The sequence below is a fragment of the Salvelinus fontinalis genome, chromosome 26 (assembly GCF_029448725.1).
Source record: "Salvelinus fontinalis isolate EN_2023a chromosome 26, ASM2944872v1, whole genome shotgun sequence".
In the NCBI taxonomy this organism is placed as follows: Eukaryota; Metazoa; Chordata; class Actinopteri; order Salmoniformes; family Salmonidae; genus Salvelinus; species Salvelinus fontinalis.
Genome location: NC_074690.1, coordinates 39,342,126 through 39,368,655, shown reverse-complemented (window position 1 = coordinate 39,368,655; position 26,530 = coordinate 39,342,126). Strand labels below are relative to the sequence as shown.

Sequence of the window (26,530 nt, the reverse complement as noted above, 5' to 3'; positions counted from 1 at the left end):
CTTTCCAAATGCACTGTTTATAAAGGTCTGTTCTGACAGGGTGAAGAGAGAATAAGTGGAAAGCAAGAGAAAATCCCAAAAGAAGGGGAGCGGTGAAAGACGAAAGAGAGAGTGAAAGCAGGGGCATTAGGCAGGGGAGTGGACTGTGGAGAGAACACTTCCCATTGGAGCCCTGCTTCTTGGGATAATGGGGTTGATAGGTCAATTCCCTAAACTTCCTCAGGTGTGTATACCATGCTAATCTTTTTCTTGTTTTAATATTCAGCCTATATAGGCTAGGAGGTATAGGATATTTATTTGGACATGTTCCAAACAATATGTTGTTCAGCACAGCATAGGCAAGAGATTACATGGTTTTCACCATTTTGGAAATAAATTCCATCAACGCTGCCTGACCACAGAGATCTGTGAACGCAGTCGAGGCGCCCCCTCGTGTCTAGAGTCATCATATCAGTCTAGCGTCGCAATCCACAAAAGTACATCTGGACAACAGCACAGAAGAAAATGAATAGGCTAGCACTTGTCCATTTCTTTGTGATAACATTTCATCGATATGCCTAGCCTTCTGAGCAAAATGGAGTCCATCTTAAATCCATATCTGCTAGGCTACTAGTGTTGGCCAACACAATTTTGTCACATTTTTCCTTTGATTGACAGGTGCCAGTGACGCAAATAAAACCTCCGTTGTTATTTTTGGTCGTGTTGAACATCACCTAGGTTAGTAAGTAGGCTATTGAGGACTTGATTGCTATCAAATTTCCTAAGAGTGACACTTCGTGATTGGGGATCGTAATGGAGCTATGCATTTCTCATGACAATCAAACCTGCTGAAATAAAGTATCCCACTCACAGAAAAGGGGACACGTCAGTGGTCGTGAAGAAGCTTAATTTCGTGCCAGAGGGAGGTAATGCTATGACTCACGTGTGCGTGCGTAAAAATGGATAAATAGGCGATTCAGGCGCTCAGAAATAATTTAAAAAATGAAACATTCTTGAGGGGAAAAAAGGTCACTCGCACGCTACTGGATGGAATTTTTCGTGCTCCATTGCTATTCCGGTGTTGTTGGTTTTGGACTGTCTTGCGTCTCAGAACGTTGGGTGGATAGAGAACTGTAATTCGGTTCTTTGGTGATAGTTTCTGGACACGACAACCTGTGCGCCCGCAGACGGTAAGGTAGCCTATAGTCTCATAGCGCGAGCGCTCTCACGTTTCCGAACAGCCTATATTGTAATATTGATTTATTTTTCCATAATATAACAGTGAGTTTATGTTTTTGAATGCTGCACAGCGCTCAACAACTGCTAGATTGTTGCGATGCTCATTCATATTGGAGTCGAAAAAAGGATGAGATTGGTTTAGAAAAGCATAAATATTTTTGCAAAAGACCTGTCGCTTGAATGTTCAGATTTCCATATCTCTCTCGTTCAAAAGTTTGTAATTAAGAAACAATTAACATGTTATGAGCAATGGTAGGCTATTGTTATTTATAGCCTATATGAGTAGCACGATTCCATCATTAGCCTAACTATTCCTTATTAACAATGACATTGACTGATGCTGGCTTCGCCGTGGTTATTCAAAGATCATCATAATTAAAAATCGATATGCTATGTCAATCCATTTTCCAACGGATTTCAGTAGGCTGTCCAATTAATTATATATTTATCTTACTAAACCAATAATTATTTGTCAAAATGTGTCAAATAATTCCATTGCACATCATTGTGATAGGGTTTTTCGTTTAGCATATTCCTCATTATGAATAGGTCTGTTAAGGATGATTTGTTTGTGGATTAGACCTAGGCCTATTTATTTGATTTATATTGAAGGCACGAAAATCCTTTGTTTTCGTGCTCTTTGATCTAATTAAGTAGACTGAACGGTCTGGTGCTCATCGCTTAGCTCGAGCGCCCAAGACTGATGGCTCTGAGATGGGGATGATTTCGCTTTAACGACCCATAAAAACTTCACTAGGGACAGTTTTTCGTTGGTGTTTATAGGCTAAGCTTAGAATAACGTAGCCTTAAATTTCTGTCAGATTTGCAGACTATATTTGGGTCCAGTATTGAATGCCCGCGATGTTATCGTCCGAATGCATTTCTGCATTTGACAGAGGGACCCACGCGCCCGGGTAGGCCTACGTGTGTGGCGCGAGACAAATCTTCTCAAAACGACCACCACTGATTTATCTCCCTTCGATCGGCAAATGCTAGCCATGTTCTAGAATAAATTATTCCCGTCAAAGAGGCAGATAATACAGCAAATGATGCATCATCCTCTTCGTTTATGGTCACTGCACGGATATTTAAAGCTCAATTTCATTGATCAAATTCAACTAATGTTGCCTATTTTAGGCTATGTAAATAGACAAACTTTAAAACATGAATGTGGTTATTTAGTTGTTTAATATTAGCCATCTATCTTAACACTGGGCCGTTTGTTTTCAGCAACCGGTTGGTTGTTTTCGTTGATAATCTGATAAGAGTCCCAGAGCGCACGGGAATAACGGAGGACTGATGGCCACGTCTGAACCGACAGCCGCCGGCGGGGACCAGGACCCCAACTCCGCCAATTTACGACCTTCATCCACAAGTAGGTCTCTTTCTTCTCATTCCTCTCTCTCCCTCTCCCTACCCCACTCCCTCTCTGCCTGATAAAAACGAGTCTCACTCTGGCTATTTACCGTGTGGGCGACGTCGTTAATCATTCCGGTTAAAAACAGAGCTATCACAACTGCCTGCCGCTGTCTAACGGATCAGCGGCGCGCACTGAGAAACGGACATCCTGTAATTGCCTCATAGAGCGTCGTTATGTATTCAGCACATGGCATCGGGAAGGAATTATGTTTGGAATAGAAAACACAATTATTTGGAATAAGCCTATCGAATTTCCTTAGGTTATGCCTTTTTTAAATTTGGCCTATCAAATAATGTTTAAAATATTCTCGATTTCAAAATAGGCCTAATAACCTAAACACTAAATGTAGGCCTATGCTATTATTTATTGGCAAAATATATATTCTGAATATTAGCATTCAAATTCGTGATACATTTTTTAAATAATTTCAATAATTTCTCCTCAAAATCTTTCCAATGTGTGGTCCTGCATCACTGCATGAGAGTGTAGTCCTGCATCACTAAGAGAGCTCTTACCAGCGCAATTACGCAGGGAAATGGCTGATAATTGCAGGCACTCCGTTGCTCGTGATGATGGCTTGCTTTCGTTTTCTATGACATTGGCGAAGTGTACGCGGAGGAGGGATGTCAATGGGATGTGTTGGCCAATTTTACCATCGAACACTGAAAGAAGAGGGCATTTAGTAGGTATTACTGAAATTAGCCTTTTAGTCTACCACTGACAGTTACATTTTAGTTAAGAAAAATCCCCAAACCCTCTTCTCTTTAGACCTAGGCCAAGTCATATTTGTTTTAGAAAATGGAAGCCTAGGCCTCGTTAATCAGCCTAAAATTTCTGCCAGTAAAGCCATTGGCCTAATATGGAAAATTTACTTCATTTGATAGGCTATTTGACAGAGGAAGAATGTGTTTGACAGGTTTTACAGAATGCATAACCGTTTCAAAAAGCCTGTGATGTTGTTTATACTCTGCCTGTTTCTCTGCTGCTACTGTTGATTGTTGCCATTATCTCGCTGCCACGCTCTGTCTCGCACACATACCCGAGGCTGCCTGTGGTTCCTGTGTGCGAGTGTGTCTCGGGCAGCGCTTACCTTGCGCTCTGAGTGACACCTCGAGACGTTCTATCCGGGTCTTAAATCCTAGACAAATATCACCACCATAAGGCTCATATTCATATAGATGTGTTTTGTTGCCGTCCCATTGCTTGACTCTGTGTGCTTGTGTTTTTTGTGTGGCTATGATGCCATTTTCCATCTGTATGTTCATGCAATACCAAAATACGTAGCCTATAGGTTGTTTTCCCTATGCTGCAGTAGTTCTCCCTATACTGCCTGGTGTGTGCGTGCGCGTGTGTGTGTCCAAACGGCCAGCCAGACATCACCATCTCGCGCCAGTCAAAATACTGTGTTTCACCCAATTAATTTCTGCTCTCCTTCGCGAGCTAATTTCACGGGTGTTTGTTTAAAACGTCCCCTTTGCCGGGTGCGTGACAGTGTGGGCCTCTAATGGCCCATTTTGTTTGGACTGTGTGGATTCGGAACAATTCGAATGTTCAGGAATAGGCTAATAACCGCACAGATCTAAGGTCAGCGCTGCTTTGTTTCCTGCCAATGGGGTTTGAGAAGGGGTGGCGTGAGCTGTAGAGGCTACTGCTTCTTCTGCATGATAGTCTGCTTCGTGCTTCTTCACTCCGTTGTGCCATACACTGCCACCATACGCTTTATGAAAACGAATCCACTGTCACCCAAATCACACCATTCATTATTCCAGAATCGAATTTTCAAACATTCTCCCCAAACATTCTGTTTTAGACTATGACGCGTGGATGCAAGGATGCACGCGGAAACTGGGGATGAAGATATGTGGTAAGTTTTAGACCTATGAACCATCAACAACGGCAATCTAATTTGATTCACTGCAATAGCCTACGCGAAACGTTGTCATTTGACTTTGTAGGCATATGAAGCCTCATAGGCCCGTCTCCATACCCAGCATAATGATGCTATAATATGCTAATATTAGGGCAAGGCCGTCGCTGACTGTCACTCCACGTTCTCATCTCCTAAAGGTCAGTTGGCAATTAGCTTTAGGCCAAGCACGGCGCGCCGGGGTTCCCGCCCCGACCCCGCGAGGCACCCCATGTCCCTTCCTATCCATATCTCTGCAGTTGGCAAAGGATAGGATACAGGCCTACACTACAGCAAGTAACAATTCGCCTCAGAAATGTAGAAGATGCCTAAACATTGAATATTTGTCGAGATAGAGCTGTCCCACTAGGTTTTTAATGCAGAATTAGCTGCCAACATGGTGTGTGCATAAACTAGGGCTATAGACGAAATAATAAATGTTCTAATTCCAGTTTTGTATTTTATTTTATCAACGACTTATTATTTTTTTAAACATTACTTTCCTCGCCTTTCCGTTTGGAGGTGGTATGGATTTGGGTCCCTTTATGCAAAACGTATTTTTTTATATACCTTATAAAATGAGATGTGATGACGTCGATGAGATGACGTGGGAGGGCGTGAGTTTGGTAAATCTGGGAGGTTCCATAAAGCCTCTGTTATGTTAGCCAATCCACCTAAAACAAGGTGAAACGATTGAATCCAGTATTTTTCCAACAGGAATCTTAGAGGACCTTTTTTCCCTGGACACTGTATATTTAATCGTTTTTCGATTACATCTAGGATTGGTTTGACGTCATCACACATTGAGAAAAATATATTTGCTTTTAGAAATCCTTCCTACTTTCATTGATTTCAGTCCAACATCTTTTGGTGGCAGGGTTTTGATAATGTCAAGTTAACATTTAATTGCAAAAGTATACATTGTCCTACCATTGGTTCAATCCAAAAACAAAGAAGAGGATGTCATTAGCCTAAGAATAAATGGGTTTTAGCTCGAGAGTTACGATGCAGAACTATAATTCGTACCGAGGGCCCAAATAATTAGGTAACCTGCCCCGTAATGAGGACGCCCCCTGTCGGATAAAATTAACACAATTTAACCTCCCTTACAACCTTGCAAATAACCTTAATAACGAAATAATTTACCGCAATGTACGAGGAAACATGTTTATTCAATAAACTGACTGATTCATTTTATAGAGGACATTGCTTTGGCCTTATGAGTCATTTTCAAATGTCTGTTCATTATGCACCAGGCCCAATAATTTACCCTCGTTTCTATAATATCCCCTTTGGGCTGATAAGGAATCGCTTTGTGCTCGGGGTTGAAATAAAAAAAAAATGTGGGGAGGAGAAAACTGAAAAATCCCTCTGTGACAACAGTCTTCAGAAAATTGTGCTGAGTTGTTAGATGTTGGCCTATGTCAGTGTTGGATTTACAGGCCGTTACAGTCGTCAGCTCCTTTCAGTAAAGAGACGCGTCCTGTGGATGAGAGGGAAGATTAACGAGAACCAACCAGCAGTTGTCGAGGCTGCTGATCTTGTCAAATAATCAGTGCCAATCTGCCATCCAAGATTAGGGGAGTACATTTAAATGAAAGGATCTCTGAAGCTCTGAAACAGAAAAAGGGTTCTGTTTGAGAGAGCCTTGTCTGTTCGATATTGAGGCTCTTATCTGTTCGATATTGCAAAACATTTTAACATCCGATTTTGATATAATTTACTTAAAACTGTATGACGTGAAAATAAATGTTTAAATCCTTCCATAATGACCTTTTCTGATGGTAGTCTTTTATAGTTTTTTAATCTAAAATCAATGGGCTATTAATATACACGGACTTTAGTAAAAAAAATAGACTAGCCTATCCAGAGCCCGTTAAATGTCTCTCATCCATCATTAACCCCAGTCTGATTCGAATGAGTTGGCCTAAATGCGGAGACACATTTTGGTAGAATCAATTCAGTTGTTCAGATAACTAGTTATCCCCTTTCCCTTCCATAATGTCTCCTCTACACAAACATTTTTGGCTGCCTTTAGGATTTGCTCTATCATATTTTGTTAACATTACACGAACAATTCATGTTTTATGGCGGAATGTAATTGTTTCTTGTAGAATTTACTGATTTAACTCGGTGGAATTTGATGTGCACCAGATTCATTCACGTAGAAATTAACTGAGCAAATTTTGTTTGGTCAAAGAGTTTGTCTTTTTAGGGGGCAGAGCTCATTAGATTAATCGTCAGCATGCTTTCCACAACTGTACATTTGTACATTTACATTTTGGAAATTTGGCAGACGCTTTTATCGAGAGCGACTTCAGTCAGTGCGTTCAACTAAGGTAGATTAACAACCACATGTTAAAAGTTTATGTAACCGTAACTGGTTATGTCAGTGTGGTTAAACTGGTCTGTAGGTTAGTTCAATTGACAGACCGCAGGCTCAGGAACTGGCAATGCACTTCATGGTTGAGTAAGAAGTAGATGGGAGCACAAAGCTCCCTACTGATCTCTTTACTGTACCATTGTTAATTGGAAATTAAACTTTGTAATATATTGGTGTTTTTTATTTCATTTAGTAGTTATGACAAATGCAACTGAAAAGGAGCTAGAGCTGACACAATTGATTCATTTGGGAGGTACTTGTTCAAATTCAACTGAAACGTGATTACCTGAATACATTTTGTCAATCTGACATAATACTTTCTAATACTTTTTTCTCAATAGTGTTTCAATACAACAATTAAATTAAGTAGATATGTATTAATAATTTCATATACAAATACCCTGTTTCCAATAGGTGTAACTACCATACAAAATAACGTGTTTCCATTAGGTGCAACTACTGCCCGAAATGACAGATTTCCATTAGGTGTAACTACTGTCCTAAAGAACCTGTTTCCATTAGGTGTAACTACTGTCCAAAATCACCTGTTTCAATTACGTGTAAATACTGTCCAAAATAACCTGTTTCCATCAGGTTTGACAATTGGTCAAAATAACCTGTTTCCGTTAGTTGTAAATACTGTCTAAATTAACTTGGTGGCATTAGGTGTGACTACTGGCCAAAATAACCAGCTTCCATTAGGTGGAACTACTCTCCCAAATAACCTGCTTCCATTAGGTGTAACAAGTGTCCAAAACAACCTGTTTCCATTAGGTGTAACTACCGTCCAAAACAACTTTCTTCCATTAGGTGTAACTACTGTCCAAAATAACCTGCTTCAATTTGATTTGACAATTGTCCAAAACAACCTGCTTCCATTAGGTGTGACTCCTGTCCAAAACAACCAGCTTCCATTAGGTGGAACTACTGTCCAAAATAACCTGGTAGCATTAGGTGTACCTACTGTCCAAAATAACATGTTTCCATTACGTGCAACAACTGTCCAAAATAGCCTGCTTCCATTGGGTGTAACTACTGGCCAAAATAACCAGCTTCCATTAGTTGTAAATACTGGCCAAAACAACCTGCTTCCATTAGGTGTGACAAATGTCCAAAATAACCAGCTTCCATTAGGTGTACCTAGTGTTCAAAGTAACCTGTTTCCATTAGTTGTAACTACCGTCCAAATCAACTTGCTTCCAATAGGTGTGACTACTGTCCAAAATAACCTGCTTCAATTAGGTTTGACAATTGTCCAAAATAACCTGTTGCCATTATGTGCAACTACTGTCCAAAATAACCTGCTTCAATTAGATTTGACAATTGTCCAAAATATTCTGTTTCCATGAGGTGTAAATACTGTCCAAAATAACCTGTTTCTATTTGGTGTAAATACTATTTAAAACAACCTGCTTCCATTAGGTGTAATTACTTCCCAAAATAACCTGTTTCCATTAGTTGTAAATACTGTCCAAAATAACCTGTTTTCATTAGGTGTAAAAACTGTCCATAATAACCTGTTTCCATGAGGTGTACCTACTGTCCAAAATAACATGTTTCCATTAGGTGTAACCACCGTCCAAAACAACTTGCTTCCATTAGGTGTGACTACTGTCCAAAATAACCTGCTTCAATTAGGTTTGACAATTGTCCAAAATAACCTGTTTCCGTTAGTTGTAAATACTGTCCAAAATAATCTGTTTCTATTAGGTGTAAATACTGTCCAAAATAAACTGTTTCCGATAGGTTTGACAATAGTCCAAAATAACCTGTATCCATTAGGAGTAAATCATGTCCATAATAACATGTTCCATTAGGTGTAACTACTGTCCTAAAGAACCTGTTTCCATTGGGAGTAACTACTGTCCAAAATAACCTGTTTCAATTACGTGTAACTACTGTCCAAAATAACCTGTTTCCATCAGGTTTGACAATTGTCCAAAATAACCTGTTTCCGTTAGTTGTAAATACTGTCCAAAATAACCTGGTAGCATTAGGTGTACCTACTGTCCAAAATAACATGTTTCCAAAAAGTGTAACAATTGTCCAAAATAACCGGTTTCCGTTAGTTGTAAATACTGTCCAAATAACCTGGTAGCATTAGGTGCAACTACTGTCCAAAATAGCCTACTTCCATTAGGTGTAACTTCTGTCCAAAACAACCTGCTTCCATTAGGTGTGACTACTGGCCAAAATAACCAGCTTCCATTTGGTGTAACTACTGTCCAAAATAACCTGGTAGCATTAGGTGTAACTACTGTCCAATACAACCTGCTTCCATTAGGTGTAACAATAATCTGAAAAACCTGTTTCCATTAGGTGTAACTGCTAGCCAAAATAACATGTTTCCATTAAGTGTATCTACTGTTCAAAATCACCTGTTTCCGTTAGGTGTAACCACTGTCCAAAACAACTTGCTTCCATCAGGTGTGTCTACTGTCCAAAATAACCTGCTTCAATTAGGGTTGACAATTGTCCAAAATAACCTGTTTCCAATAGTTTTAAATACTGTCCAAAATAACCTGTTTCCATTAGGTGTAAATACTGTCCAAAATAACCTGTTTCTATTTGCTGTAAATACTGTCCAAAATAACCTGTTTCCATTAGGTGTAATTGCTGCCCAAAATAACCTGTTTCCATTAGTTGTAAATACTGTCCAAAATAACCTGTTTCCATTAGGTGTACCTACTGTCCAAAATAACATGTTTCCATTCGTCCAAAATAACATGTTTCCATTCGGTGTGACTACTGTCAAAAATAACCTGTTTCCATTAGTTTTGACAACTGTCCAAAATAACCTGTTTCCTTTAGGAGTAAATACTGTCCATAAGAACATGTTTCCAATAGGTGTAACTACTGTCCAAAATAACCTGTTTCAATTACGTGTAACTACTGTCCAAAATAACCTGTTTCCGTTAGTTGTAAATACTGTCCAAAATAACCTGGTAGCATTAGGTGTACCTACTGTCCAAAATAACCTGCTTCCATTAGGTGTAACAATTGTCCAAAACAACCTGCTTCCATTAGGTGTGACTACTGGCCAAAATGACCAGCTTCCATTAGGTGTACCTACTGTCCAAAAGAGCCTGCTTCCATTCGGTGTAACTACTGTCCAAAACAACCAGCTTCCATTAGGTGTAACAATTGTCCGAAAAACCTGTTTCCATTAGGTGTAACTTCTAGACAAAATAATGTGTATCTACTGTTCATAATAACCTGTTTCCATTAGGGGTAACTACCGTCCAAAACAACTTGCTTCCATTAAGTGTGACTACTGTCCATAATAACCTGCTTCAATTAGTTTTGACAATTGTCCAAAATAACCTGTTTCCTTTAGTTGTAAATACAGTCCAAAATAACCTGTTTCCGTTAGTTGTAAATACTGTCCAAAATAACCTGGTAGCATTAGGTGCAACTACTGTCCAAAATAGCCTACTTCCATTAGGTGTAACTTCTGTCCAAAACAACCTGCTTCCATTAGGTGTGACTACTGGCCAAAATAACCAGCTTCCATTTGGTGTAACTACTGTCCAAAATAACCTGGTAGCATTAGGTGTACCTACTGTCCAAAATAGCCTGCTTCCATTAGGTGTAACTACTGTCCAAAACAACCTTCTTCCATTAGGTGTAACAATAATCTGAAAAACCTGTTTCCATTAGGTGTAACTGCTAGCCAAAATAACATGTTTCCATTAGGTGTAACCACCATCCAAAACAACTTGCTTCCATCAGGTGTGTCTACTGTCCAAAATAACCTGCTTCAATTAGGTTTGACAATTGTACAAAATAACCTGTTTCCGTTAGTTTTAAATACTGTCCAAAATAACCTGTTTCCATTAGGTGTAAATACTGTCCATTATAACCTGTTTCTATTTGGTGTAAATACTGTCCAAAATAACCTGTTTCCATTAGTTGTAAATAGAGTCCAAAATAATCTGTTTCCATTAGGTGTAAATACTGTCCATAATAACCTGTTTCCATTAGGCGTAAATACTGTCCAAAATAACCTGTTTCCGTTAGGTGTAAATACAGTCCAAAATAATCTGTTTCCATTAGGTGTAAATACTGTCCATAATAACCTGGTAGCATTAGGTGTACCTTCTGTCCAAAATAACATGTTTCCATTAGGTTTAACAATTGTCCAAAATAACCTGTTTCCTTTAGGTGCAACTACTGTCCAAAATAGCCTTCTTCCATTAGGTGTAACTACTGTCCAAAACAACCTGCTTCCATTAGGTGTGACTACTGGCCAAAATAACCAGCTTCCATTAGGTATTACTACTGTCCAACATAACGTGTTTCCGCTAGTTGTAAATACTGTCCAAAATAACCTTTTTCTATTAGGGGTAAATACTGTCCAAAATAACCTGTTTCAATTACGTTAAACTACTGTCCAAAATAACCTGTTTCCATCAGGTTTGAATTTTTTTCAAAATAACCTGTTTCTGTTAGTTGTAAATACTGTTCAAAATATCCTGATAGCGTTAGGTGTAGCAATTGTCCAAAATAACATGTTTCCATTAGGTGCAACTACTATCCAAAATAGCCTGCTTCCATTAGGTGTAACTACTGTCCAAAATAACCTGTTTCAATTACGTGTAACTACTGTCCAAAATAACCTGTTTCCATCAGGTTTGACAATATTCCAAAATAACCTGTTTCCGTTAGTTGTAAATACTGTCCAAAATAACCTGGTAGCATTAGGTGTACCTACTGTCCAAAATAACATGTTTCCATTAGGTGTAACAATTGTCCAAAATAACCTGTTTCCAATAGGTGCAACTACTGTCCAAAACAACCTGCTTCCATTAGGTGTGACTACTGGCCATAATAACCTGCTTCAATTAGTTTTGACAATTGTCCAAAATAACCTGTTTCCTTTAGTTGTAAATACAGTCCAAAATAACCTGTTTCCGTTAGTTGTAAATACTGTCCAAAATAACCTGGTAGCATTAGGTGCTGTTAGAGCTGTCGCTCTCCTCCTCCTCAGATGAGGTGAGGAGAGAAGGATCTTCTGACCAAAATGCGGGTTCAGGGAAATATGCCATCTTTATTAATTAACGATGAAGATGGTAACACGAAACAAAAACAAAATACTTTCAAAATTTACAAAATAACAAAACGACGTAAAACGGAACCTGAACATAAACTCACATCACAAACGTAAACTCACGGACAGGAACGTTACATCGAAACACACGAACAGCCAAACAGCTCCGAAAGTGAATATACATCGACAACACGAAAACATCACAGGAGACAGGAGACAATCACCCACAAACACACAGTGATAATGCCCTACCTAAATATGACTCTTGATTAGAGGAAAATGCAAACCACCTGCCTCTAATCAAGAGCCATACCAGGCAAACCGAAACCAACATAGAAACAGGTAACATAGACTGCCCACCCAAAACACATGCCCTGACCAAAAACACATAAAAACTAACATAAATCAGGTCAGGACTGTTACAGTACCCCCCCCTCAAGATGCGCACGCCGGGTGCACAAGCACAAAGTCCAGGGGAGGGTCCGGGTGGGCAGTTGACCACGGTGGTGGTTCCGGATCAGGACGCTGTCCCCTTACCACCTTAGTCACTCCCCTCTTCTGTCTACCCCTTCTAATGACCACCCTAAAACCACTTTCCCCTAAATAAACGGCCAACACCAGAACAAGGGGCAGCACCAGGACAAGGGGCAGCACCGGGACAAGGGGCAGCACCGGGACAAGGGGCAGCACCGGGACAAGGGGCAGCACCGGGACAAGGGGCAGCACCGGGATAAGGGGCAGCACCGGGACAAGGGGCAACACCGGGACAAGGGGCAGATCCCGGCTGAAGGACTCTGGCAGGTCCTGTTTGGACGGCTCTGGCAGGTCCATGCTGGCTGACGGCTCTCTACGCTCATGGCAGGCTGACGGCTCTTGACGCTCATGGCAGGCTGACGGCTCTCGACGCTCATGGCAGGCTGACGGCTCTTGACGCTCATGGCAGGCTGACGGCTCTCGACGCTCATGGCGCTCTGACGGCTCTGGCTGCTCATGGCTCTCTGACGGCTCTGGCTGCTCATGGCTCACTAACGGCTCTGGCTGCTCATGGCTCTTTGACGGCTCTGGCTGCTCATGGCTCACTGACGGCTCTGGCTGCTCATGGCTCGCTGGCGGCTCTGGCAGATCCTGTCTAGTTGGCGGCTCTGGCAGATCCTGTCTGGTTGGCGGCTCTGGCAGATCCTGTCTGGTTGGCGGCTCTGGCAGATCCTGTCTGGTTGGCGGCTCTGGCAGATCCTGTCTGGTTGGCGGCTCTGGCAGATCCTGTCTGGTTGGCGGCTCTGGCAGATCCTGTCTGGCTGACGGCTCTAGCGGCTCCTGTCTGGCTGACGGCTCTAGCGGCTCCTGTCTGGCGGATGGCTCTGTAGGCTCATGGCAGACGGGCGGCTTTGCAGGCTCATGGCAGACGGGCGGCTTTGCAGGCTCATGGCAGACGGATGGCTCAGACGGCGCTGGGGAGACGGATGGCTCAGATGGCGCTGGAGAGACGGATGGCTCAGATGGCGCTGGGGAGACGGATGGCTCAGATGGCGCTGGGGAGACGGATGGCTCAGATGGCGCTGGGGAGACAGATAGCTCTGTAGGGAGGAGAAGGAGAGACAGCCTGGTGCGTGGTCTAGGCACCGGCTGCGCTGGAGAGGAGGAAACAGCAGGAGAGAGAACCCGGAGAGACAGCCTGGTACGGGGGGCTGCCACCGGAGGACTGGTACATGGAGGTGGCACCGGATATACCGGACCGTGAAGGAGGACACGTGCTCTTGAGCACCGAGCCTCCCCAACCCCACCAGGTTGAATGAACCCCGTAGCCCTGCCAGTGCGGCGAGGTGGAATAGCCCGCACTGGGCTATGCAGGCGAACCGGGGACACCACCTGTAAGGCTGGTGCCATGTACACCGGCCCGAGGAGACGTACTGGAGACCAGCTACGTTGGGCCGGCTTCATGGCACCCGGCTCGATGCCCAACCTAGCCCTCCCAGTGCGGCAAGGTGGAATAGCCCGCACTGGGCTAAGCACGCGTACTGGGGACACCGTGCGCTCTACCGCATAACACGGTGTCTTACCAATACGACGCCTTCTACCTCCACGGTAAGCACGGGGAGTTTGCTCGGGTATCTTACCCGGCTTTGCCACACTCCTCGTGTGCCCCCCCCCAATAAATTTTTTGGTCTGACTCACCGGCTCCCAACCGCGTCGTCTCGCTGCCTCCTCATACCAGCGCCGCTCAGCCTTCGCTGCTTCCAATTCCTCCTTTGGACGGCGATATTCCCCTGGTTGAGCCCAAGGTCCTCTACCGTCCAAGATCTCCTCCCAAGTCCAGAAGTTCTTATTGCTCCGTCGAGCATTCCCATACCGCTTGGTCACTGTTTGTTGGTGGGTGATTCTGTTAGAGCTGTCGCTCTCCTCCTCCTCAGATGAGGTGAGGAGAGAAGGATCTTCTGACCAAAATGCGGGTTCAGGGAAATATGCCATCTTTATTAATTAACGATGAAGATGGTAACACGAAACAAAAACAAAATACTTTCAAAATTTACAAAATAACAAAACGACGTAAAACGGAACCTGAACATAAACTCACATCACAAACGTAAACTCACGGACAGGAACGTTACATCGAAACACACGAACAGCCAAACAGCTCCGAAAGTGAATATACATCGACAACACGAAAACATCACAGGAGACAGGAGACAATCACCCACAAACACACAGTGATAATGCCCTACCTAAATATGACTCTTGATTAGAGGAAAATGCAAACCACCTGCCTCTAATCAAGAGCCATACCAGGCAAACCGAAACCAACATAGAAACAGGTAACATAGACTGCCCACCCAAAACACATGCCCTGACCAAAAACACATAAAAACTAACATAAATCAGGTCAGGACTGTTACAGGTGCAACTACTGTCCAAAATAGCCTACTTCCATTAGGTGTAACTTCTGTCCAAAACAACCTGCTTCCATTAGGTGTAACTTCTGTCCAAAACAACCTGCTTCCATTAGGTGTGACTACTGGCCAAAATAACCAGCTTCCATTTGGTGTAACTACTGTCCAAAATAACCTGGTAGCATTAGGTGTACCTACTGTCCAAAATAGCCTGCTTCCATTAGGTGTACCTACTGTCCAAAACAACCTTCTTCCATTAGGTGTAACAATAATCGGAAAAACCTGTTTCCATTAGGTGTAACTGCTAGCCAAAATAACATGTTTCCATTAGGTGTAACCACCATCCAAAACAACTTGCTTCCATCAGGTGTGTCTACTGTCCAAAATAACCTGCTTCAATTAGGTTTGACAATTGTACAAAATAACCTGTTTCCGTTAGTTTTAAATACTGTCCAAAATAACCTGTTTCCATTAGGTGTAAATACTGTCCATTATAACCTGTTTCTATTTGGTGTAAATACTGTCCATAATAACCTGTTTCCATTAGGCGTAATTACTGTCCAAAATAACCTGTTTCCGTTAGGTGTAAATACAGTCCAAAATAATCTGTTTCCATTAGGTGTAAATACTGTCCATAATAACCTGGTAGCATTAGGTGTACCTTCTGTCCAAAATAACATGTTTCCATTAGGTTTAACAATTGTCCAAAATAACCTGTTTCCTTTAGGTGCAACTACTGTCCAAAATAGCCTGCTTCCATTAGGTGTAACTACTGTCCAAAACAACCTGCTTCCATTAGGTGTGACTACTGGCCAAAATAACCAGCTTCCAATAGGTATTACTACTGTCCAACATAACGTGTTTCCGTTAGTTGTAAATACTGTCCAAAATAACCTTTTTCTATTAGGGGTAAATACTTTCCAAAATAACCTGTTTCAATCACGTTAAACTACTGTCCAAAATAACCTGTTTCCATCAGGTTTGAAAATTGTTCAAAATAACCTGTTTCTGTTAGTTGTAAATACTGTTCAAAATATCCTGATAGCGTTAGGTGTAGCAATTGTCCAAAATAACATGTTTCCATTAGGTGCAACTACTATCCAAAATAGCCTGCTTCCATTAGGTGTAAGTACTGTCCAAAATAACCTGTTTCAATTACGTGTAACTACTGTCCAAAATAACCTGTTTCCATCAGGTTTGTTCAAAATAACCTGTTTCTGTTAGTTGTAAATACTGTTCAAAATATCCTGATAGCGTTAGGTGTAGCAATTGTCCAAAATAACATGTTTCCATTAGGTGCAACTACTATCCAAAATAGCCTGCTTCCATTAGGTGTAACTACTGTCCAAAATAACCTGTTTCAATTACGTGTAACTACTGTCCAAAAGAACCTGTTTCCATCAGGTTTGACAATATTCCAAAATAACCTGTTTCCGTTAGTTGTAAATACTGTCCAAAATAACCTGGTAGCATTAGGTGTACCGACTGTCCAAAATAACATGTTTCCATTAGTTTTAACAATTGTCCAAAATAACTTGTTTCCAATAGGTGCAACTACTGTCCAAAACAACCTGCTTCCATTAGGTGTGACTACTGGCCATAATAACCTGCTTCAATTAGTTTTGACAATTGTCCAAAATAACCTGTTTCCTTTAGTTGTAAATACAGTCCAAAATAACCTGTTTCCGTTAGTTGTAAATACTGTCCAAAATAACCTGGTAGCATTGGGTGCAACTACTGTCCAAAATAGCCTACTTCCATTAGGTGTAACTTCTGTCCAAAACAACCTGCTTCCATTAGGTGTAACTACTGTCCAAAATAACCTGTTAGCATTAGGTGTACCTACTGTCCAAAATAGCCTGCTTCCATGAGGTGTAACTACTGTCCAAAACAACCTTCTTCCATTAGGTGTAACAATAATCTGAAAAACCTGTTTCCATTAGGTGTAACTGCTAGCCAAAATAACATGTTTCCATTAGGTGTAACCACCATCCAAAACAACTTGCTTCCATCAGGTGTGTCTACTGTCCAAAATAACCTGCTTCAATTAGGTTTGACAATTGTACAAAATAACCTGTTTCCGTTAGTTTTAAATACTGTCCAAAATAACCTGTTTCCATTAGGTGTAAATACTGTCCATTATAACCTGTTTCTATTTGGTGTAAATACTGTCCAAAATAACCTGTTTCCATTAGTTGTAAATACAGTCCAAAATTATCTGTTTCCATTAGGTGTAAATACTGCCCATAATAACCTGTTTCCATTAGGCGTAATTACTGTCCAAAATAACCTGTTTCCGTTAGGTGTAAATACAGTCCATAATAACCTGGTAGCATTAGGTGTACCTTCTGTCCAAAATAACATGTTTCCATTAGGTTTAACAATTGTCCAAAATAACCTGTTTCCTTTAGGTGCAACTACTGTCCAAAATAGCCTTCTTCCGTTAGTTGTAAATACTGTCCAAAATAACCTTTTTCTATTAGGGGTAAATACTGTCCAAAATAACCTGTTTCAATTACGTTAAATTACTGTCCAAAATAACCTGTTTCCATCAGGTTTGAATTTTTTTCTAAATAACCTGTTTCTGTTAGTTGTAAATACTGTTCAAAATATCCTGATAGCGTTAGGTGTAGCAATTGTCCAAAATAACATGTTTCCATTAGGTGCAACTACTATCCAAAATAGCCTGCTTCCATTAGGTGTAACTACTGTCCAAAATAACCTGTTTCAATTACGTGTAACTACTGTCCAAAATAACCTGTTTCCATCAGGTTTGACAATATTCCAAAATAACCTGTTTCCGTTAGTTGTAAATACTGTCCAAAATAACCTGGTAGCATTAGGTGTACCTACTGTCCAAAATAACATGTTTCCATTAGGTGTAACAATTGTCCAAAATAACCTGTTTCCAATAGGTGCAACTACTGTCCAAAACAACCTGCTTCCATTAGGTGTGACTACTGGCCATAATAACCTGCTTCAATTAGTTTTGACAATTGTCCAAAATAACCTGTTTCCTTTAGTTGTAAATACAGTCCAAAATAACCTGTTTCCGTTAGTTGTAAATACTGTCCAAAATAACCTGGTAGCATTAGGTGCAACTACTGTCCAAAATAGCCTACTTCCATTAGGTGTAACTTCTGTCCAAAACAACCTGCTTCCATTAGGTGTAACTTCTGTCCAAAACAACCTGCTTCCATTAGGTGTGACTACTGGCCAAAATAACCAGCTTCCATTTGGTGTAACTACTGTCCAAAATAACCTGGTAGCATTAGGTGTACCTACTGTCCAAAATAGCCTGCTTCCATTAGGTGTACCTACTGTCCAAAACAACCTTCTTCCATTAGGTGTAACAATAATCGGAAAAACCTGTTTCCATTAGGTGTAACTGCTAGCCAAAATAACATGTTTCCATTAGGTGTAACCACCATCCAAAACAACTTGCTTCCATCAGGTGTGTCTACTGTCCAAAATAACCTGCTTCAATTAGGTTTGACAATTGTACAAAATAACCTGTTTCCGTTAGTTTTAAATACTGTCCAAAATAACCTGTTTCCATTAGGTGTAAATACTGTCCATTATAACCTGTTTCTATTTGGTGTAAATACTGTCCAAAATAACCTGTTTCCATTAGTTGTAAATACAGTCCAAAATAATCTGTTTCCATTAGGTGTAAATACTGTCCATAATAACCTGTTTCCATTAGGCGTAATTACTGTCCAAAATAACCTGTTTCCGTTAGGTGTAAATACAGTCCAAAATAATCTGTTTCCATTAGGTGTAAATACTGTCCATAATAACCTGGTAGCATTAGGTGTACCTTCTGTCCAAAATAACATGTTTCCATTAGGTTTAACAATTGTCCAAAATAACCTGTTTCCTTTAGGTGCAACTACTGTCCAAAATAGCCTGCTTCCATTAGGTGTAACTACTGTCCAAAACAACCTGCTTCCATTAGGTGTGACTACTGGCCAAAATAACCAGCTTCCAATAGGTATTACTACTGTCCAACATAACGTGTTTCCGTTAGTTGTAAATACTGTCCAAAATAACCTTTTTCTATTAGGGGTAAATACTGTCCAAAATAACCTGTTTCAATCACGTTAAACTACTGTCCAAAATAACCTGTTTCCATCAGGTTTGAAAATTGTTCAAAATAACCTGTTTCTGTTAGTTGTAAATACTGTTCAAAATATCCTGATAGCGTTAGGTGTAGCAATTGTCCAAAATAACATGTTTCCATTAGGTGCAACTACTATCCAAAATAGCCTGCTTCCATTAGGTGTAACTACTGTCCAAAATAACCTGTTTCAATTACGTGTAACTACTGTCCAAAAGAACCTGTTTCCATCAGGTTTGACAATATTCCAAAATAACCTGTTTCCGTTAGTTGTAAATACTGTCCAAAATAACCTGGTAGCATTAGGTGTACCGACTGTCCAAAATAACATGTTTCCATTAGTTTTAACAATTGTCCAAAATAACCTGTTTCCAATAGGTGCAACTACTGTCCAAAACAACCTGCTTCCATTAGGTGTGACTACTGGCCATAATAACCTGCTTCAATTAGTTTTGACAATTGTCCAAAATAACCTGTTTCCTTTAGTTGTAAATACAGTCCAAAATAACCTGTTTCCGTTAGTTGTAAATACTGTCCAAAATAACCTGGTAGCATTGGGTGCAACTACTGTCCAAAATAGCCTACTTCCATTAGGTGTAACTTCTGTCCAAAACAACCTGCTTCCATTAGGTGTAACTACTGTCCAAAATAACCTGTTAGCATTAGGTGTACCTACTGTCCAAAATAGCCTGCTTCCATGAGGTGTAACTACTGTCCAAAACAACCTTCTTCCATTAGGTGTAACAATAATCTGAAAAACCTGTTTCCATTAGGTGCAACTACTATCCAAAATAGCCTGCTTCCATTAGGTGTAACTACTGTCCAAAATAACCTGTTTCAATTACGTGTAACTACTGTCCAAAATAACCTGTTTCCATCAGGTTTGACAATATTCCAAAATAACCTGTTTCCGTTAGTTGTAAATACTGTCCAAAATAACCTGGTAGCATTAGGTGTACCTACTGTCCAAAATAACATGTTTCCATTAGGTGTAACAATTGTCCAAAATAACCTGTTTCCAATAGGTGCAACTACTGTCCAAAACAACCTGCTTCCATTAGGTGTGACTACTGGCCATAATAACCTGCTTCAATTAGTTTTGACAATTGTCCAAAATAACCTGTTTCCTTTAGTTGTAAATACAGTCCAAAATAACCTGTTTCCGTTAGTTGTAAATACTGTCCAAAATAACCTGGTAGCATTAGGTGCAACTACTGTCCAAAATAGCCTACTTCCATTAGGTGTAACTTCTGTCCAAAACAACCTGCTTCCATTAGGTGTAACTTCTGTCCAAAACAACCTGCTTCCATTAGGTGTGACTACTGGCCAAAATAACCAGCTTCCATTTGGTGTAACTACTGTCCAAAATAACCTGGTAGCATTAGGTGTACCTACTGTCCAAAATAGCCTGCTTCCATTAGGTGTACCTACTGTCCAAAACAACCTTCTTCCATTAGGTGTAACAATAATCGGAAAAACCTGTTTCCATTAGGTGTAACTGCTAGCCAAAATAACATGTTTCCATTAGGTGTAACCACCATCCAAAACAACTTGCTTCCATCAGGTGTGTCTACTGTCCAAAATAACCTGCTTCAATTAGGTTTGACAATTGTACAAAATAACCTGTTTCCGTTAGTTTTAAATACTGTCCAAAATAACCTGTTTCCATTAGGTGTAAATACTGTCCATTATAACCTGTTTCTATTTGGTGTAAATACTGTCCAAAATAACCTGTTTCCATTAGTTGTAAATACAGTCCAAAATAATCTGTTTCCATTAGGTGTAAATACTGTCCATAATAACCTGTTTCCATTAGGCGTAATTACTGTCCAAAATAACCTGTTTCCGTTAGGTGTAAATACAGTCCAAAATAATCTGTTTCCATTAGGTGTAAATACTGTCCATAATAACCTGGTAGCATTAGGTGTACCTTCTGTCCAAAATAACATGTTTCCATTAGGTTTAACAATTGTCCAAAATAACCTGTTTCCTTTAGGTGCAACTACTGTCCAAAATAGCCTGCTTCCATTAGGTGTAACTACTGTCCAAAACAACCTGCTTCCATTAGGTGTGACTACTGGCCAAAATAACCAGCTTCCAATAGGTATTACTACTGTCCAACATAACGTGTTTCCGTTAGTTGTAAATACTGTCCAAAATAACCTTTTTCTATTAGGGGTAAATACTTTCCAAAATAACCTGTTTCAATCACGTTAAACTACTGTCCAAAATAACCTGTTTCCATCAGGTTTGAAAATTGTTCAAAATAACCTGTTTCTGTTAGTTGTAAATACTGTTCAAAATATCCTGATAGCGTTAGGTGTAGCAATTGTCCAAAATAACATGTTTCCATTAGGTGCAACTACTATCCAAAATAGCCTGCTTCCATTAGGTGTAAGTACTGTCCAAAATAACCTGTTTCAATTACGTGTAACTACTGTCCAAAATAACCTGTTTCCATCAGGTTTGTTCAAAATAACCTGTTTCTGTTAGTTGTAAATACTGTTCAAAATATCCTGATAGCGTTAGGTGTAGCAATTGTCCAAAATAACATGTTTCCATTAGGTGCAACTACTATCCAAAATAGCCTGCTTCCATTAGGTGTAACTACTGTCCAAAATAACCTGTTTCAATTACGTGTAACTACTGTCCAAAAGAACCTGTTTCCATCAGGTTTGACAATATTCCAAAATAACCTGTTTCCGTTAGTTGTAAATACTGTCCAAAATAACCTGGTAGCATTAGGTGTACCGACTGTCCAAAATAACATGTTTCCATTAGTTTTAACAATTGTCCAAAATAACCTGTTTCCAATAGGTGCAACTACTGTCCAAAACAACCTGCTTCCATTAGGTGTGACTACTGGCCATAATAACCTGCTTCAATTAGTTTTGACAATTGTCCAAAATAACCTGTTTCCTTTAGTTGTAAATACAGTCCAAAATAACCTGTTTCCGTTAGTTGTAAATACTGTCCAAAATAACCTGGTAGCATTGGGTGCAACTACTGTCCAAAATAGCCTACTTCCATTAGGTGTAACTTCTGTCCAAAACAACCTGCTTCCATTAGGTGTAACTACTGTCCAAAATAACCTGTTAGCATTAGGTGTACCTACTGTCCAAAATAGCCTGCTTCCATGAGGTGTAACTACTGTCCAAAACAACCTTCTTCCATTAGGTGTAACAATAATCTGAAAAACCTGTTTCCATTAGGTGTAACTGCTAGCCAAAATAACATGTTTCCATTAGGTGTAACCACCATCCAAAACAACTTGCTTCCATCAGGTGTGTCTACTGTCCAAAATAACCTGCTTCAATTAGGTTTGACAATTGTACAAAATAACCTGTTTCCGTTAGTTTTAAATACTGTCCAAAATAACCTGTTTCCATTAGGTGTAAATACTGTCCATTATAACATGTTTCTATTTGGTGTAAATACTGTCAAAAATAACCTGTTTCCATTAGTTGTAAATACAGTCCAAAATTATCTGTTTCCATTAGGTGTAAATACTGCCCATAATAACCTGTTTCCATTAGGCGTAATTACTGTCCAAAATAACCTGTTTCCGTTAGGTGTAAATACAGTCCATAATAACCTGGTAGCATTAGGTGTACCTTCTGTCCAAAATAACATGTTTCCATTAGGTTTAACAATTGTCCAAAATAACCTGTTTCCTTTAGGTGCAACTACTGTCCAAAATAGCCTTCTTCCGTTAGTTGTAAATACTGTCCAAAATAACCTTTTTCTATTAGGGGTAAATACTGTCCAAAATAACCTGTTTCAATTACGTTAAACTACTGTCCAAAATAACCTGTTTCCATCAGGTTTGAATTTTTTTCTAAATAACCTGTTTCTGTTAGTTGTAAATACTGTTCAAAATATCCTGATAGCGTTAGGTGTAGCAATTGTCCAAAATAACATGTTTCCATTAGGTGCAACTACTATCCAAAATAGCCTGCTTCCATTAGGTGTAACTACTGTCCAAAATAACCTGTTTCAATTACGTGTAACTACTGTCCAAAATAACCTGTTTCCATCAGGTTTGACAATATTCCAAAATAACCTGTTTCCGTTAGTTGTAAATACTGTCCAAAATAACCTGGTAGCATTAGGTGTACCTACTGTCCAAAATAACATGTTTCCATTAGGTGTAACAATTGTCCAAAATAACCTGTTTCCAATAGGTGCAACTACTGTCCAAAACAACCTGCTTCCATTAGGTGTGACTACTGGCCATAATAACCTGCTTCAATTAGTTTTGACAATTGTCCAAAATAACCTGTTTCCTTTAGTTGTAAATACAGTCCAAAATAACCTGTTTCCGTTAGTTGTAAATACTGTCCAAAATAACCTGGTAGCATTAGGTGCAACTACTGTCCAAAATAGCCTACTTCCATTAGGTGTAACTTCTGTCCAAAACAACCTGCTTCCATTAGGTGTAACTTCTGTCCAAAACAACCTGCTTCCATTAGGTGTGACTACTGGCCAAAATAACCAGCTTCCATTTGGTGTAACTACTGTCCAAAATAACCTGGTAGCATTAGGTGTACCTACTGTCCAAAATAGCCTGCTTCCATTAGGTGTACCTACTGTCCAAAACAACCTTCTTCCATTAGGTGTAACAATAATCGGAAAAACCTGTTTCCATTAGGTGTAACTGCTAGCCAAAATAACATGTTTCCATTAGGTGTAACCACCATCCAAAACAACTTGCTTCCATCAGGTGTGTCTACTGTCCAAAATAACCTGCTTCAATTAGGTTTGACAATTGTACAAAATAACCTGTTTCCGTTAGTTTTAAATACTGTCCAAAATAACCTGTTTCCATTAGGTGTAAATACTGTCCATTATAACCTGTTTCTATTTGGTGTAAATACTGTCCAAAATAACCTGTTTCCATTAGTTGTAAATACAGTCCAAAATAATCTGTTTCCATTAGGTGTAAATACTGTCCATAATAACCTGTTTCCATTAGGCGTAATTACTGTCCAAAATAACCTGTTTCCGTTAGGTGTAAATACAGTCCAAAATAATCTGTTTCCATTAGGTGTAAATACTGTCCATAATAACCTGGTAGCATTAGGTGTACCTTCTGTCCAAAATAACATGTTTCCATTAGGTTTAACAATTGTCCAAAATAACCTGTTTCCTTTAGGTGCAACTACTGTCCAAAATAGCCTGCTTCCATTAGGTGTAACTACTGTCCAAAACAACCTGCTTCCATTAGGTGTGACTACTGGCCAAAATAACCAGCTTCCAATAGGTATTACTACTGTCCAACATAACGTGTTTCCGTTAGTTGTAAATACTGTCCAAAATAACCTTTTTCTATTAGGGGTAAATACTGTCCAAAATAACCTGTTTCAATCACGTTAAACTACTGTCCAAAATAACCTGTTTCCATCAGGTTTGAAAATTGTTCAAAATAACCTGTTTCTGTTAGTTGTAAATACTGTTCAAAATATCCTGATAGCGTTAGGTGTAGCAATTGTCCAAAATAACATGTTTCCATTAGGTGCAACTACTATCCAAAATAGCCTGCTTCCATTAGGTGTAACTACTGTCCAAAATAACCTGTTTCAATTACGTGTAACTACTGTCCAAAAGAACCTGTTTCCATCAGGTTTGACAATATTCCAAAATAACCTGTTTCCGTTAGTTGTAAATACTGTCCAAAATAACCTGGTAGCATTAGGTGTACCGACTGTCCAAAATAACATGTTTCCATTAGTTTTAACAATTGTCCAAAATAACCTGTTTCCAATAGGTGCAACTACTGTCCAAAACAACCTGCTTCCATTAGGTGTGACTACTGGCCATAATAACCTGCTTCAATTAGTTTTGACAATTGTCCAAAATAACCTGTTTCCTTTAGTTGTAAATACAGTCCAAAATAACCTGTTTCCGTTAGTTGTAAATACTGTCCAAAATAACCTGGTAGCATTGGGTGCAACTACTGTCCAAAATAGCCTACTTCCATTAGGTGTAACTTCTGTCCAAAACAACCTGCTTCCATTAGGTGTAACTACTGTCCAAAATAACCTGTTAGCATTAGGTGTACCTACTGTCCAAAATAGCCTGCTTCCATGAGGTGTAACTACTGTCCAAAACAACCTTCTTCCATTAGGTGTAACAATAATCTGAAAAACCTGTTTCCATTAGGTGCAACTACTATCCAAAATAGCCTGCTTCCATTAGGTGTAACTACTGTCCAAAATAACCTGTTTCAATTACGTGTAACTACTGTCCAAAATAACCTGTTTCCATCAGGTTTGACAATATTCCAAAATAACCTGTTTCCGTTAGTTGTAAATACTGTCCAAAATAACCTGGTAGCATTAGGTGTACCTACTGTCCAAAATAACATGTTTCCATTAGGTGTAACAATTGTCCAAAATAACCTGTTTCCAATAGGTGCAACTACTGTCCAAAACAACCTGCTTCCATTAGGTGTGACTACTGGCCATAATAACCTGCTTCAATTAGTTTTGACAATTGTCCAAAATAACCTGTTTCCTTTAGTTGTAAATACAGTCCAAAATAACCTGTTTCCGTTAGTTGTAAATACTGTCCAAAATAACCTGGTAGCATTAGGTGCAACTACTGTCCAAAATAGCCTACTTCCATTAGGTGTAACTTCTGTCCAAAACAACCTGCTTCCATTAGGTGTAACTTCTGTCCAAAACAACCTGCTTCCATTAGGTGTGACTACTGGCCAAAATAACCAGCTTCCATTTGGTGTAACTACTGTCCAAAATAACCTGGTAGCATTAGGTGTACCTACTGTCCAAAATAGCCTGCTTCCATTAGGTGTACCTACTGTCCAAAACAACCTTCTTCCATTAGGTGTAACAATAATCGGAAAAACCTGTTTCCATTAGGTGTAACTGCTAGCCAAAATAACATGTTTCCATTAGGTGTAACCACCATCCAAAACAACTTGCTTCCATCAGGTGTGTCTACTGTCCAAAATAACCTGCTTCAATTAGGTTTGACAATTGTACAAAATAACCTGTTTCCGTTAGTTTTAAATACTGTCCAAAATAACCTGTTTCCATTAGGTGTAAATACTGTCCATTATAACCTGTTTCTATTTGGTGTAAATACTGTCCAAAATAACCTGTTTCCATTAGTTGTAAATACAGTCCAAAATAATCTGTTTCCATTAGGTGTAAATACTGTCCATAATAACCTGTTTCCATTAGGCGTAATTACTGTCCAAAATAACCTGTTTCCGTTAGGTGTAAATACAGTCCAAAATAATCTGTTTCCATTAGGTGTAAATACTGTCCATAATAACCTGGTAGCATTAGGTGTACCTTCTGTCCAAAATAACATGTTTCCATTAGGTTTAACAATTGTCCAAAATAACCTGTTTCCTTTAGGTGCAACTACTGTCCAAAATAGCCTGCTTCCATTAGGTGTAACTACTGTCCAAAACAACCTGCTTCCATTAGGTGTGACTACTGGCCAAAATAACCAGCTTCCAATAGGTATTACTACTGTCCAACATAACGTGTTTCCGTTAGTTGTAAATACTGTCCAAAA

The 26,530-nt window shown here is 39.6% G+C and overlaps 1 protein-coding gene across 5 annotated transcripts in view; it reads left to right on the top strand.

Annotated features, from left to right (window-relative positions):
* Window positions 1–495: 495 nt before the first annotated feature.
* Window positions 496–26,530, top strand: part of LOC129824317 (glutamate decarboxylase 1-like) — a 52,261-nt gene continuing 26,226 nt past the window's right edge. Inside the window, exons 1-3 of one of the 5 annotated variants that reach the window (XM_055883874.1) lie at window positions 496–717; window positions 2,449–2,593; window positions 4,449–4,502. In XM_055883874.1, the coding sequence (XP_055739849.1) occupies window positions 2,518–2,593; window positions 4,449–4,502 (130 nt within the window). In that variant the 5' untranslated portion in view covers window positions 496–717; window positions 2,449–2,517. The other 4 variants (XM_055883873.1, XM_055883872.1, XM_055883875.1 and 1 more) reach the window with 4 other exon arrangements.